Consider the following 15,020-nt stretch of genomic DNA (forward strand, 5'->3'; position numbering starts at 1 on the left):
ACCTGCACCAAAAACATTTTATTCTATAAAAGGAGTGGGTAATCACAACTGTACAGGGGGAAACTGACTTTTAACACCATTTCTCACAGTATCAAAAAGCTTGTTTGCCTCACTGATCTTTACACATTTGTTCTGTACAAATACAAAAGAAATAACATTTAATTACTTGTTTTATTATAATGATAACTGCATTGCACTGAGTAATATAGTACTGGCCCATAAGTTACTGCATTCAATATAAAATACCTACGAGTTTGACTTTTTTAAAAGATGATTTGGATTTATAAGCACGCTTTCACACATACACTCACACAACCCCTATTTATATATATATATATATATATATATATATATATATATATATATATTTATTTTTTCATTCTAGTTTGACATTAGGATTTTTGTTTAACTTATCAAAGATGAAAATGAGTAAACATGCTTGAAAAGATGTGGTTGTTGTCATGGGACAAATTTTACAAACTAAATATAGGTGAATGGAATATTGTGGCACCATTTGTCAATTTAGAATAAAAAACAACCACTTAGTTACTACTTGAGGTCGATGAGGGCATGTGTGTGACAGAAGTGACACAATGCACATAATTTTGTATATGAACTGAGGATTCCATACAAAAGATCAAGAATTCACTGCGTATCTTATTACAGTGTGCATCCAGAGAATGTAAATGTATAAAGTCAGGTATAAGCCATGTACGTGCAAGAAGTGGCTCTAGTTGCACATGTAATGCCAAACTGTATTCTAGATTTCATGGATTATCAGTGCTCACAGCCCAAGTTTGTCAGGGAACCAACACACATGCTCACCACTTTCACAATGAAAAATCTGACTCTCCATGCAACACAGGAGGACAACACATCAGGAACTTAGAAGATTTAAAAAAAGGAATTTTAAAAAGGAGCACATCATAGAACCAACTAAGGAAAAAAGAAATATTTCACATTGTCTAGTCAGTGTTAAAAATAGAAATCCACCCGTTACGTTTATTCAGAACTTTGATTATATACAGTATGTACATTTATTCTTTATTCATAATTGTCTGTATGCTTATGAACAGTTTAAAAAAGAAGGAATCGCAATCAAATGCATATACTTTTCTACAAAGATGTGCTTAGTAACATTTTAGAGTTGAAGCAAGAAAATGATAGAAAGTCTGAAGATTGCATTGCTCTCCGGACCAAAGATCGTGCCACTTTTTGCAGACATGCAGTCAACTCTTGAAGGCTGGAATCAAACAAGCGTTGTTTATAGCTTCTCAAAAAGGCATAACACACTCTTCATAAACTGCTAGCAGTTGAAATAATGACCATGGTTATGACTGCTAGCATGAGGGGACACAGAGAAGGTCAAAACAGCCTCTCTGAACTGATCGGCGTGGACTGTGCTCAACATGATCCCCCATCAAACAGTATGGAAAACAATGAGGGGTAAGGTCTGAGTAGTTTTGCATAATAAAAAGAAGCTAGGGCTGAAGGTAAAACTGATAATTTAAGACATGGTTACCATTGATCTAGGTGCAAATATGTTTTTAAGGGTGCCTCACTTCACTAGGGGTCCCAACCTAGAACCCTGAGGAACTCCAGAAGCCAGATGTGCAAAACTAAGTTGCACTTTTACTTCAATTAAGGCTCTGACGGGCTAGAAGTAACAATATGTGCCTTCCACACACTTTTACTCTTAAAAATTTGATTATGTCTTCTTTAAAAACACACAAACATACTCTTTTACACACACACAGAGGCTTATTGAGCTCCCGTATTCCCTGTGAGCATCACATGTGTGACTAAACATTTTTCACATCCTCATCAATTTGAAGGTTAGACAAAGTACATCCATCAAATATTATCTCTATTAAATGCCAAATTTGGCAGAAACAAAAAAGGTTTTTGAAACAACAACAACTAAAAAGAATACTGTTAAGCCAAATATATATAGTTCAATTAACCCCCCCACAATAGGATTTACTGTACATATTTTGCAAGGGATGAGACCTTGATCTGTCTCTTCATGAAAATGAACATAATATACCAAAGGACCAAAAGAAAAAGCCAATTAGAGCACAAAAAACTGTCATAATTAATAGTCACACCGTACGATCAGCACAAAGTCACAGGCCCTTCTTTAAATACGTATGCTGACAACTTCAAAGTGAGTGCCCAGGATGTTTGGTCTATGTAGCCTACTGCTACAGCAGAACATTATGGCTTGTTAGCCAGGTTACAGTTGTGACTGACACTATGAAGGAAACGGAATTCTACTAAAAAAAAAAAACAAAAAAACAAATTCACAGTCTTGTTAGCTCTACCTCTCAGGCGGTTTGGGGTAGTTGGTTGATAAACAGAACAGACAGAACAGCGAACCCCTTACACCTTTTGTTCATAAAATGACAGCAAACAGGGGCAGGACACAACTGTCTTTGAAAGAAAAAGCACTCTACATGAAATTATAGCCACACAGTCATACAAACACCACTACACACTGAACTAGCTCATGCATACCAATGTAGGACAACTAAAGATTTCAGGTAAAACATACAAAACAAATGAAAATAAAGACAACTTGAAGACTTATTTTCTGTCTTCTTAAAATGACCAAACCACTCAGAACTCAATGTCTCCATTCTCTTCTTAAGGCCCTTTCCTTTCGTCTGGCCCTGCTTTGTAAGAATAGCGGGTTCACCATGTTCAGAGTCAGGGCAGCTTCTACCCTTCAGTCTCAGTTTATAGCAGTGCATTTCACTGGTTTGGCTTCCCTGTAGTCTTGTCTTGAGAGACTGCCTTCAAAGCAAGCATCGAGAGGGCATTATCTGGGCATGAGTGACAGACGGATGGGCGGACTGTGGCTTCTTGAAGCATGGCAGACAACTGCAGGCATGTACTGACAAGGGAGGTTGACCCCAAAGACTTGAGCCGTCCTCGGCACCATCTTCAAACAAAAACGTTCATATCCGGATCTGAGGAAGGGAAGGACAGCTTCGTAGTTCAGTCCCTCTTGGGGGATCGGGGGAAGGGCAAAGAGGCTGGGGGCGGAGCCACAGAGTTGGGCTCACATCATGACATGGCGCCGCCGATGGAGAGCCAGGTGGTCGGAGCGAGAGAAACTGCGGTCACAGTCGGTGCAGCGGAAGGGTTTGATGCCCGTATGCTTTCGGAAGTGCCGTGTGAGCTCATCAGAGCGGGCAAAGCGCCAAGTGCAGCCTTCCCATGTGCATTGGTAGGGCTTCTCACCTGTTTAAGACAAGGGAAATGGTCTTTTGGCAACTTGGTATAGATTACATAATTTCATATTAAAAGAGAGAGTTCAACTGAACAATGCTAATTGCCAATAGTGTGAATTGTTTCAGCTTTCACCACCTTTCTCATTGGCTTTTATTCCCTTTTGGTCATTGGCACTGGCATCCCCTTAAAGACTTTCTTAAAGAAGGCAAACCTGTGTGTATCCTACGATGGGCTTTCAGATGGGAGCTCTTGGTGTACACTTTGTTACAGCCGTCGTAATCGCACATGTGCACACGCCTCCTCTTCATGTCAGGTGAATCAGGGTCTGCTTGGATATCGACATCTGTGCTTAAACTAGAGAGAATGGTAGGAGAAATGGCGCTGATGTAGGCATCACAGACAGACATTCCATGACTCAGATTCTGCAGAGACATTCCAGCCTAAACACACCATAACACATTACATCTCCCCAATACCAGCTTCAGCTCCTGTTTAACTGTGACAACTTTCGGGATGGTTGTCTGACTTGGTCATTCCCTCACACAGTTAGAGTTCAGGTAATCAGTCCAAAGCTTTAATGGAAACCCTGCACTTATGTAACAAGAGTGATAAAAGTCTATATAAGGTGGTAGAACTTTCTGCTAATCATCTGACTGCATTGATGACAGATAAGATAGTAAAGCAGATTTTCCGTTACCCAAAATATGTCTTTCCTAGGCTTTATTTTTTTCTTTCCAGACACTTTTACAGCTCCTTATGACTCAGACAATAAATGCTAACCATGGAAGGTCTGAAGCTATCTTGGCAGTTGAATATTGGGCACCATACACCTAAGCCAGGAGTAGGCAACCTTATCTACAAAGAGCCAGTGAAGTTGCAGGTTTTCATTCAGCACACCTGCTTGCACTGGCTTAAATCAGCTAACCTCAGTCTGATTAAGACTGATTAATCAATCCAGCATGGTTGGTATAAAAACATGGACCAGTACTGGTATTTTGAGAAGACTACCTAGCTCTGCTGTCAGACATCTGCTGAAGTCACCCATGTTCCAGAGCAACTTTCCAGTCAGAATCAATGCAGCATTCTCTCACTGCATGTACATGACGCATCCCATTACGTACTGGGAGGTGACAGGAAGAAGCATGACTGCCCACTCATGTGACATCATGATGTGTTTTTGTATACTTAGACAGAATCTATTAGCCAACACTAAGTGTGCTTCATCTTGAGTCAAAGCAACAGGCTACAAGGGAAAGTGAGAACACTGACAACCTACATAAGGTCACACCTTTATCAATGTACCATATCAATGAACCACTTCGAAACTGACGTTGCGTCATAAATGTATACTGAGGTGTAAATGACAGCCATAATTAGGTTGGTAACTGAGGAGTCAGTGCTGAAAAGAGAACTTTAAAAGCCTCAGTCTGGACATTTTTGAGAAAAACTTATGCTGCTGTTTGGAATTTAATGTAGGATTAGACCAATCCTGGATAAGACATGTTAAAACGGTCATGCCAGTCATCTTCAAAAGCTCCAAAGGCATCATTCCTCAGATTTGGGCTCTGTGGTGGATCTCCAACTCCCCAGGCAACCCCATCTACCCTATTCAGCACGCCACACTGTGTAACCTCACTGCATAAACAAATTTTACATGACACAACTATAACTACATGTGGGGCTTCTTTCACACACAATGACTTGTTAGATAAATTGTTAGTTCCCTTAACTTCGTAACCTCTGAGCTGTTGATAAATTCATCTCAAAAAATGAGGGGAAACAGCCCATGCAGACTGAGTGAATCTTGATTTGATGTACAAATTGCACAGGCAATGGGAAAAACTAAGTCAGTTTTAGTAACTTTGTAAACCTGCACACACATGTAACCCAATCAAAACTCACTAACAACCTTTGGTGTCCCATGTAAAACTTCAGATCTTCCACTGTTGTGACTTTTAAAAATGGGATTTTTCAGGCAGCTTTTTAATATAGTCTTTTTTTAACATAGTGAATTAACTACTGCTCTGAAGGGACAATAGGTAGTTATGGTCATCCAAATGCAATGCACCCCTTGCTGTAATAATCATAGCCCACCACAAGAGGGCGCTAAAGAATATGAAAACCTAAATTCCATTCAGCTGGAGTACTTCCAGTCCAATGCTGATCGCTCTCCCTTTCCCACTCCAACTACCCCTCCCCCCATTTTTTCAGACTGTCTCTTTCTCTCCCCCTTTCCTTCCTCCTTCTCTGTCTCTCCCCTCCCAGTCTTGCCTCTCCCCTCCCTGCCTGCCAACTAGTTCACTCCCTTTTCCGTAACTCACCATTCTCTTAGTTTCTTTCCATCTGTCTCTCCCTCTCTCCTTCTGTCTCTCTCCCACACTCCCACCCACCCACCCACACAATCTCCAATCACACAATTCAGCACGCTGGCAAAAGTAGGTTTTTCAGTCCTCCATCCTGTCTTCATGTCCTCCACTCCCTCCGTTCTTGTCTTTCTCTCCTTTTCCCCACCATTAGTCCCTGTTACAAAGCATTTATAAGGAGGTGTGACGGCAAACTGAGTTACATAACCTTGTTTACACCCAGTTTGGAGAGAACCCTGCCCAGCAACACACACAATCACACACACAAACTACAGACAGCCAGCTCATAGCCCTAGCAGAGCAGAGCAGTGGTGCTGTGTTCCAGCACGCTGGGGGTTATGTAAGTGTCCACAGCAGTGATGCAGCCATGCCATTTCTATGGGACTCTAGATACGGACACCCCAAGCAGAGAATCCCAGATGCAGAGAGATGCCCTACACAAGTACACACACACGCTCACCTGTTGTCCATGCCCTGTGTTCTGAAGGAGGCTGATCCAGACTCAGTGCCGCTCTCTGCATCACTGTCACTCTGGTACTCTACTGGAGAGGTTGAGCCAGGCTTAATTCGCACTGCGCACACGCACACACACACACACACACACACACACACACAAAGACAAGAATTTTAGCCATTTTACCACCATTAGCCCCAACATATGGTGCTAAACAACATGAAGCCTCTCAAGTCTGTGTTAAGTCCCTCGTTAAAGTGAGCCAGCCCGGCTCTGAACTGGGCGTGGAGAGGCTGCACTCTGGGAGACCCCTTTAGCCAAACCTGGAGAAACAGAACTCTCCCCTCTCCACTTACTTAAGACAAACAACATCGCTCCTAAGACATGACGCCACCCCTTCCCGCCTCGCACTCAGGGGAGCCGGTGCGAGGTTCTCGTTAAAACCGGGCGTGGTCGTGGCATGCAGCGCCTTCGTCGAGCACGTCCACCAGCCGGCAGGAGAAAGATGGACAGACAGAGAGGACCCAAACGAACCCCCAGCATGCTGGATAAACTAGGCGCAGCCGGCCAGGTTGTGGGCTGAGCTCTCTATGTGGCAACAACCCGGCGGTGGGAAAAGCTCAGGAGAAGTTCCACACTGTTCAGAGTTGATCTTTTCCCCCAATGAAAAGGGGGAAGGGTACAGTCCATTGTTCAGAGTGGTGACCCCTGGCTGGACACGCCCATCCCCCGCCCCTCACCATTCAAAGGCAAAGCAACTCATCACCTCGGTATCTAAATATTAGCGATCTCAATAGGTGTGGGTATGTGCGTGTGTGAGTGGTGCATTCTAAATGCAGATTGCTGCAGGAGAAACTAATCCTCTTTATAAGGGATTTTAAAAGTTGAGCCCCACCCAAAAATCATAATTCGCCATGCTACGTATTTACGTTTAGCCCATGACATTTCACTCAGCTCAAATGAGTCATAACCAAAGGCCAAATAAAAGCATCTGAACTCCATTACCCAGAGAAGACCCCTCCCTGCCTCAGGACTGAGGACTACAACACACATTTTACAAACGGAGAACATTCTTTTCTCTTTCAAATGACAGTCCAGAGTTTGCCTGTGCGCCTTGTGTAGTTTGTTCATTTTCATTTCTCTTTATTCTTCTCTGCATTCTCTTATTTTTCATCATTAGGCTCCGTTTCCTCCTTGGCCTCTTTATGGAGTGGAGTGGAAAGCTGTGAAGTCAAAAGGGCACCGAGAAGAAAAAGGCCTAAGGCAGACCAAACCATTCTAGCCTGGCGGGGAGGCATCCTAGCTTAAGACTTTGAAGAAACCTTTTTTTTTTTTAACTCAAAACTTTAGTATTATAGATCTAGTCATTCTCAGATATTAGTTTTTACTTTTAATATTCTAATAACTATAGTTAAATGAGAGCAATTATTTAAAATCTGTCCTTCAAATGTTTGGAGTCAGCCGAATGCCAAAGTTGAGGACCTTTAAACACGTCATATGTTTGTTTGTTTTTTACCCCACTCAGTGTTACTACGTGGAAACAATGCAGAAAGCATAGGAAGAAAAAAAAAAAAGTCAAGTAAAATGGGTCAACGCAGCTCTAACCGACACGGCACTGTGGGCGTCACTAAACCACCTGCCATTAAAAGCTTTTAGTCATTTGCATGCATGTTCCCACATATTTGTGTGAGAGCGTGTGTATGTGCACTGATAACGTGATAAGGACGTACTGGGCGCTGCCGGATGGAAAGAGGGGCAGGGCAGCAGGGTGGAGGAGCTCTCTGTGAGACAAGCAGCACTCACAAACACTCTCCTGGCCCGAGTCAGTGTCAGGCATCATAAGGCAGCCTCAGAACAACTGAACCATGTGTACCAGACATGGGGTGGAGCCGCTGCGATTGTGATTCTTTTACTTTAATTTAGACTGAATCAACTTATTGGCCAATGATCAAGCCCTTTGGTGAGGTTAGCTGCATGAACAAAAAATGAAAAGTCTAGGCTGTAGTTCCCAACCCTCTTAGTACCAGAACTGATGACTCATGCAGGTTTAAAGACTTCAGCCCTTCTATAACCCCAGATCTCCCTGCACGCGTGCCGTCGGCCGCCTGGTGGGAAAGCGGAGAGCGGGGCTCCTCACCTGACCCTTCAGAGCGTCCGTCGCTGCCGATGAGGGGGACAGTGATAGCAGCGGCAGCCATGCCATCGGTGGGCATGGCCGTGTAGACCACGGGCAGTGACTGCACCACCACGGGGATGGTCTGCAGCTGGCCCACCTTGCTGGGCATGTTGACAGAGGGGATGGTGTGGATAACGTGGAGGATCTGCTGGCCACCTACGCCCTGCGTGGAAGCCAGGATGGAACCTGGCGACAGCACGGCCGGGATGGTCGTGCTGGTGGCCGTCAGGCTTCCAGGGGCGGGCGGGTTGGCTGGCATGGCTGGGGCGGCAGCCACGGGCAGAGAGGGGCGGGGCTTGTTGAGTGAAAGGTCCACTGGTTCAGTCTGATCGGCGTCAGGCGGGTGGGCGGTGGCGACGCACAAGGGAGGGGGTGAGGCCTTGAGCTTGAGGTCAGCAGGCTCTGAGCAGTCTGTGGGCTCCTCCTTCTGTGAGAAGGGGGGGGGGGGTTGGGAGAGAAACAGGGACAAAACAAAAGGTCAATAGGAGGACATGGAGAACTTGGGGGGGGGGGGGGAACAGAAACGGAAGAGCCAGCAAAATGAGGAAATAAAACAGAAGAGAAATGGAACAGAAAGCAGAAGCCAAAGCGAAAGCGACCGAGCCGAAGCAGCGCCGGACAGTAGACGCGGAGGAGTGAGCGGAAAAGGAAGACGGAAGGCGCAGCGGTAGAGAAGAGAGGGCGAGCTATGTGGGCCTAAGAGCTCCACTCTCAGCTGTGCTGCAGCTCCTGCAGCCTAGAAACAATGGCTGCCCTGATGGGTTGTCTACACAGCAGAGGAGCAGGCCTGGACCTGGCAAGTGTCCAACTGAGCCCGGCCCAAACGTACACGCGCGCACACACACACGCACACACACACACACAGACAGACAAGTTCGCATATATAAATGCAGATATAGAGAACAGGCCAATTCTGTGGGCATGTATGTACGCTCCACTTCCAACACCCTTCGAGCAGAGCAGTTTTCCTTAGGAGGGCCCAGAGTCCAAAACTCACAAGCACCTTCAGCAATATTACCAAATCTTATTAAGTCAATGAAAAGCAACACTTTGTCAAGCACAGGCTAAGCAAAGTAAGGGTGCTTCTCAGAGCCTGAGCCCTGTGTGAGTAAACGGTGAACCACTGCCAAGCATAATACAGACTGGCATAAAGGCCGCTGATGCTCGTGGGGCCCGTCAGAGCTGCATGTGCTAACAAGGAGTTAGTGCTCACGTTCTCACGTGGCATTGCCCCGGCGACATGGCACAGGCCCGTGGAACCCACAGGCAGAGATGGAACGAGTGCAGCGAGAGGCGGAAAGTGGATAAAACAAAACAACCCGAGTCGCTTAATTCCCCTCATGGGCAGCCTATGGACAAAGAGGTCACGCGGTTGAGGCTAGGTTGCTGGGAGGGACAGGATGCAGGAGAGCGGGAACAGGCAGGGAGAGGGAGAGGAAAAAGAAAAAGAGAGACAGGCAGAGAGAGAGAGAGAGAGAGAGCAAAAAAAAGGAGTGGGTGGGAAGGCCTCCAGTTGCCATGGAAACTGGGAGGTATCAGCTGACTCATTTTTCCCCCCTCGCTCCCTCATTCCTGCCCCCCCCCCCAGCTTGCTCTCTCTCCCACTTTCCGCTCCTCCACCCTGTCACCTCACTCTCTTTCGATCCCCACCCTTCCTCTGCTCCACCCCTTTGCTCCAGGACCTCTCTCCCCGGCCACCCTGCTCTGGATTTCCTCCCCGCGCACGAATCAGTCAGTCGTAAGAGAAACACATCAATAAGTGACCTGATTATCAGCCAGCTGTGTACGGCATTAACTGCGTTTGTTCAATAGGCGCTGGCATCCAGGAGCCGAAGAAATTGACGACTCGATCGGAGCGGTGCAATAAGGCCAAGGCAAGCGTGGATTAACCCACAGAGGGCTCAGTCTCCTGGATGTGGAGATCTTAGGATGTGGCAGGGTATGGTGAGCTCTCATGGAGGTGTGCTCAAGCGCCGCATGAACGACGCATGTGGAAGCACACAGTAGGAATCATCTTCCCTCTAAGAGCCATCTTCAGATATATTCAAGTCTCTCTTTCGCTCACACAATGTTACCCAATATCAACTGGTTTGTGGATCTCTACAGTTCTGCATGGGAACACGATGAGCGTTCAGTGTGGCTGGGGTCTACGGGGTGTGTAGGGGGGGTTGGTTTCTTTAACTAAAGGCGGCTTGCGGGAAAGAGCGGGGCATTCCTCCAGAGCTGCCTCTCAAACACCACACCTCCCTTACACCACACAGCTGCCCCACCTCCCTACACCTCACCTCCCTTACACTGCACTGCAAAGCAAATCAGAGAGGGAAAGGAACCCAGGGTGGGGTGGGGTGGTAGGTCTTGGTACCACTTCAACTGCTGTCAGATCCTGCAATAAAATAAAAGGAATCCACTCCTTCTAGCTGTATTAAGAACGACAGAGCTCAACAGGGCACTCCATTGACCTTTTCACTGACCATTAATGGGTTATTTAGGGAGAAGAGGGACAAGTTCACATTCTGTAACTGCCTACTAAACTGAGTTACAGAGAGGGAACAAAAATAGGCCCAAGAATTAGATTATTAATCGTATGCGTTACTGTAAAAAATGTTGTCAATTATAAACATTGAACACCATTAATAGGGCTTGTTGGATGTGTGTCTACAGACTGGAGGTTTTAGCGATTTTATATGAATATTTTATAAATGAATGAGGCCATTGAAAAGAGCCACGAAGTGTGAAGTGTGAAGTAGCTCAGATAGAGAAGAAGCACTGAGCAGTTAAGATGAGGAGCCGAGTTTGGGTCAAACTCTCCAGCTCATCTGAAAGATCAGAATCCAGCTGTTCAACCACCAGCCTGTGAAAACTTTGTCCCTGACGAGTTCTGTGACTGAAGTTGATGTTGTTGAGGGCGTTTTTAGCACTCAACAACATCACTGTCCACATGCTCGGTCTTTCCATCTCTCCCCTTGTTGTTCTTCCTCCCCTCTGCTATGGAACCAACGCTGCTGGGCAGGCGGCAGCTGGCCCATGGCGAGAACCACACCGGTCGTGTCGAACTGGCTTTGGCTGAGCCTGAGCCACGGCGTCCCTGTGACAGTCGAGCCCGTCTGCTCGCGTGGCGTCTGTGGGGCGGGGCACCGAAACAGCAATACGCACTGTGAGCTGAGAGGGGGAGGGGGAGGGAGCAGCAGCTGAGGGAGATACTAATGCCAGGGCCTGGAGCCCCACCCACTGGAAAGAGGGTGTGGCAGCCCGGCCACAACTATTCAAGCAGCCAACGGATGGCAGGTCTTATTGCAATCCAGCAATACCATGGGGCAGTATCATCTGTCATAGCCTCTGATCAGGTCATTGTAATTGATGACAGTTGTTGACCAATTTTAGAAAAGAGAAAGAAAAACAGAGGATTTAATTTGTGTGTGCACACGTGTGTGTGTGTGTGTGTGTGTGTGTGTGTGTGTATACACAAATGTAAGAATGATGAAGAGGACAAAGGGAGTGTGGAACATGTGTTTGGTGCATGAATGCTCCTGGCAGGTCTAGACTTCCTATGTGCATATAAGCATATGTACTGAGAATGTAGGGTGTATGAGTGTGCACATGGTTGCTGGTGGTGTGTGGGTGTGGGTGTGGGTGTGTACGTGCCCCTGCAGGTATGCAGTCTTCAGTGTGTCTCTCAGCAAAGTGAGTGCATAGTGTGGGAGTGGAATTGTTGTGGGGAGGTGGGTTAGATTGAGGAGTGTGCATGTGTGTGTGTGCGCACACGTGTGTGTATAGAAGGAGGGGTGTGGGCAGGCTACATCACAGCCTTTCCAACTCCCGCCAGAGCCCCGTTGCCATGACTACAGCAGAACGGAAGCCTCCCTCGATATATCCTATTAGGGCCTAGCTGAGACTTGGAACGAACCAGATAGAAAGGGTTAGAAACAGAAAGGTACTGAATGGAGGAGACAAAGAGAACCGCGTACACATGCTTGAGTCAAGGCTGAGGCAAATTATGAGGCAGTCGGATCATCTCGCTCATTATGAAGACAGTCAATAGGCTTGGAGTTACAGAAGCACTCTCACTCGCAGTACAAAAGTGCCTTTGTTAATCATTTACTCAGTTTCACATTTCCTCACAAGGCTAAAGCAAAAGTAACATCCATGTACCTCCCAAACGGTTAAACTCCACCAAATGGCAGTCGTCGTTATGCAATGAGGACCACTGAAGGCACAGCAGTCCAAACGGGCCGTGTGTAAATGATTACAAGAGCAGCTCTGGTTCCTCTCCTCAGCCGCCCCTCTGGACAAATCATTGCGGGCCTCTCCACTATGGAAATGACTTCTTGGGGAAGACGACTGGCGTTCTCAATGTGGAAAAAACAGTAAAGGGGACACCCTGTATGGTAAAAAGGACTCTCTGTGGTACAAGGGGACACCCACTGCAACTAAGGGGACACCCACTGCGGTAAAGGGGACACCCTCTGTTATAAAGTGGACACCCGCTGCTTTTCTGAAGAGGGACGTGCCCGTTTGGTTGGGCGTTGACACGGTTACGTGTTGAATTTGCATATATGGCCATTAGCTGCAGGGCTATAAGAGGGGCTACAGTGCTCAGCCACCCAGCTGGTGCGAAGAGACTCGGATCACTAATGAAACCAAAACCAGAGGGGGGGGGGGACAACAAACAAAAAAAAACATATTTCAAATTATTATATTTTGAAATCCTAAAAAGCTTAGTCGCTTGGAGGAAGGCCAACTGCGCTATGTTTTAGTAAACCTCTGAAAGCCACTTCATTCTCCATGACATGGCCACCACGCCTCTCCTGCCACCGCTCCTTCCCCGCCCACCTCTTCCATTCATCCCAGCTCCCCAACCCCCCACCATGCACGCACGCACGCACAAACAAACACGCACACAAAAAGCCACTCACCACCGTGCACGCCACCTCCTCTGGCTCCGGCTTGATCTGTATGGATGGCATCTTGTTGGTGGGCTCTGCGGTGGCAGCGTTGGGTTTCTCAGGACTTGACTGGCACTGGAGACAAGAGGAGCAGGAGCACAGTTAGCCACATGCTAGTCAGGGTGGTCGGAGACACGGACAACACCCCCCCCCACCACCACCACCACCGAACTGTCAACTCGTGGGTTACCTATATGCTAATCCAACAGGAGGCAAAGCAAGGGGCGACGTAGTGGAAAAGTTACAGCGAGAAACCCCCAACGAGAGAAGTTAGTCTGAGTCCAGAAGGAAGACACACATCAAGAAAGAAAAGTCATGGAGAACTGGAGGAGGATTGAGGAGAACACACAGAGATCTCTACGACAAAAAAAAAACAAAACAAAACAAAAAAAAACAGAGAGGGAAGATGTCGTACTACACGACAGCACAGAAGAGATACGGAGGCAGACAAATTAAAAAGAAAAATGCTGACAAGATGGGAAGCTCTGAAAGGAGAAAAGCAGAGCAGAGAAGGTCAACAGTTACCTTTCACAAGCTATTTGAACTGAATGTAGAAATCCTGACTAACATTGAAAATAAAGAGGACAAACTGTGTCCTGGGCCAGGCCCTGAGACTGGAGGAGACTGAAGAAAGGCAAGGAAAGAAAGAGAGAGCAACCGAAACAGGAGCAGGGAGGAGTAGTCAGCAATCCTGTGTATCCTCCCTCTCTCAGCGCAGCACAGTCACACCCAGTTCTTTAAGGGCGAGGAAGGAGAGAGAGAGAGAGAGAGAGCACAATGTGGTAATGCTTAGGCATGGGGGTGGGTGCCAGGGGCCATGTGACCCAGCTGCAGTAGATTCCACACAGAGGTGTGGCCCCCAATCAGCCGGGGTGTGGCTGCACTGAGTGTGCCCCTCCCCCTAACCTCTCTCTCTCTCTCACACACACACACACACACACACACACACACACACACACACACACACACACACACACACACACACACACACACACACACACACACACACACACACACACAGAGAGAGAGAGAGAGAGACAAATACACCCATACTGATTTCTGATATTAAGGGTATTGAAAAGCTGTATTAAAATTAACTGGAAAGCAATGTAAATGACATTGGAAAAGGTACTTCTGTACTTGTGTTCTAAACATGCTTTACTGAGGTACTGAAAGTGTGTGAGTGCTCTTTAAAGTGTATCTGAAGTAGAAGCCTCTTTCTCCTGAGACCAACTGATCAACCTTCTGTTGTTTAAAATGTGTGAGTGAAATAGCCTGTGTATGTGCACACGCACAGATGTGTTGTTGTTTATACGTTTGTGTGTGTGTGAGCGAGAGATAGAGAGAGAACTCCCCAGGGAGCTTGCACTGTGGGTAGTTTAAGAAATAAAGGAGGGCGGGGTGGGTGTGACTCTAGCCCCTCTACTCGCCAGCAGGAAGTCACACAGTAGGGGTGTGGGGGGGTTCTCACTTTGGAGAATAGCCACGGAAGGGATTAGAGAGAGAGAGAGAGAGAGAGAGAGAGAGAGAGAGAGAGATCACAATCTGGGTCATGGCTTCCTCACTCCACTCTGTCGCTCCCATGCCCCCGTGGCAGTAAGCCCCTGCCCCAGTGGACCATGGGTAGTGACCACCTGGGACAGCAATGCTCACCACACTCTTCTGACCCATTCTCATTCATTCCCACGGACATGACATCACACACACACACACACACACACACACACACACACACACGCACACGCACACGCACACGCACACGCACACGCACACACACACATGCACACATGCACACACACACAATAATTGATGCCTGTGCTTAATTGCCTGTCTTTAGGAGTTGTAAC

At 46.9% G+C, this 15,020-nt stretch overlaps 1 protein-coding gene across 3 annotated transcripts in view; it reads right to left on the reverse strand.

Annotated features, from left to right (window-relative positions):
- The window catches only part of klf8 (Kruppel like factor 8), a 24,399-nt gene continuing 9,379 nt past the window's right edge, over positions 1-15,020 (reverse strand). For 2 of the 3 annotated variants that reach the window (XM_035526912.2, XM_035526915.2), the window contains exons 2-6: positions 13,144-13,248; positions 8,192-8,657; positions 6,061-6,172; positions 3,449-3,591; positions 1-3,246 (exon numbers count right to left, since the gene is read on the reverse strand). In XM_035526912.2, the coding sequence (XP_035382805.1) occupies positions 3,065-3,246; positions 3,449-3,591; positions 6,061-6,172; positions 8,192-8,657; positions 13,144-13,248 (1,008 nt within the window). In that variant the 3' untranslated portion in view covers positions 1-3,064. Of the gene's footprint in view, positions 3,247-3,448; positions 3,592-6,060; positions 6,173-8,191; positions 8,658-13,143; positions 13,249-13,698; positions 13,877-15,020 lie in introns of those variants that run through there. The other variant, XM_035526913.2, reaches the window with a different exon arrangement.

The sequence above is a fragment of the Electrophorus electricus genome, chromosome 8 (assembly GCF_041902795.1).
Source record: "Electrophorus electricus isolate QZ-2024a chromosome 8, ASM4190279v1, whole genome shotgun sequence".
NCBI lineage: Eukaryota > Metazoa > Chordata > Actinopteri > Gymnotiformes > Gymnotidae > Electrophorus > Electrophorus electricus.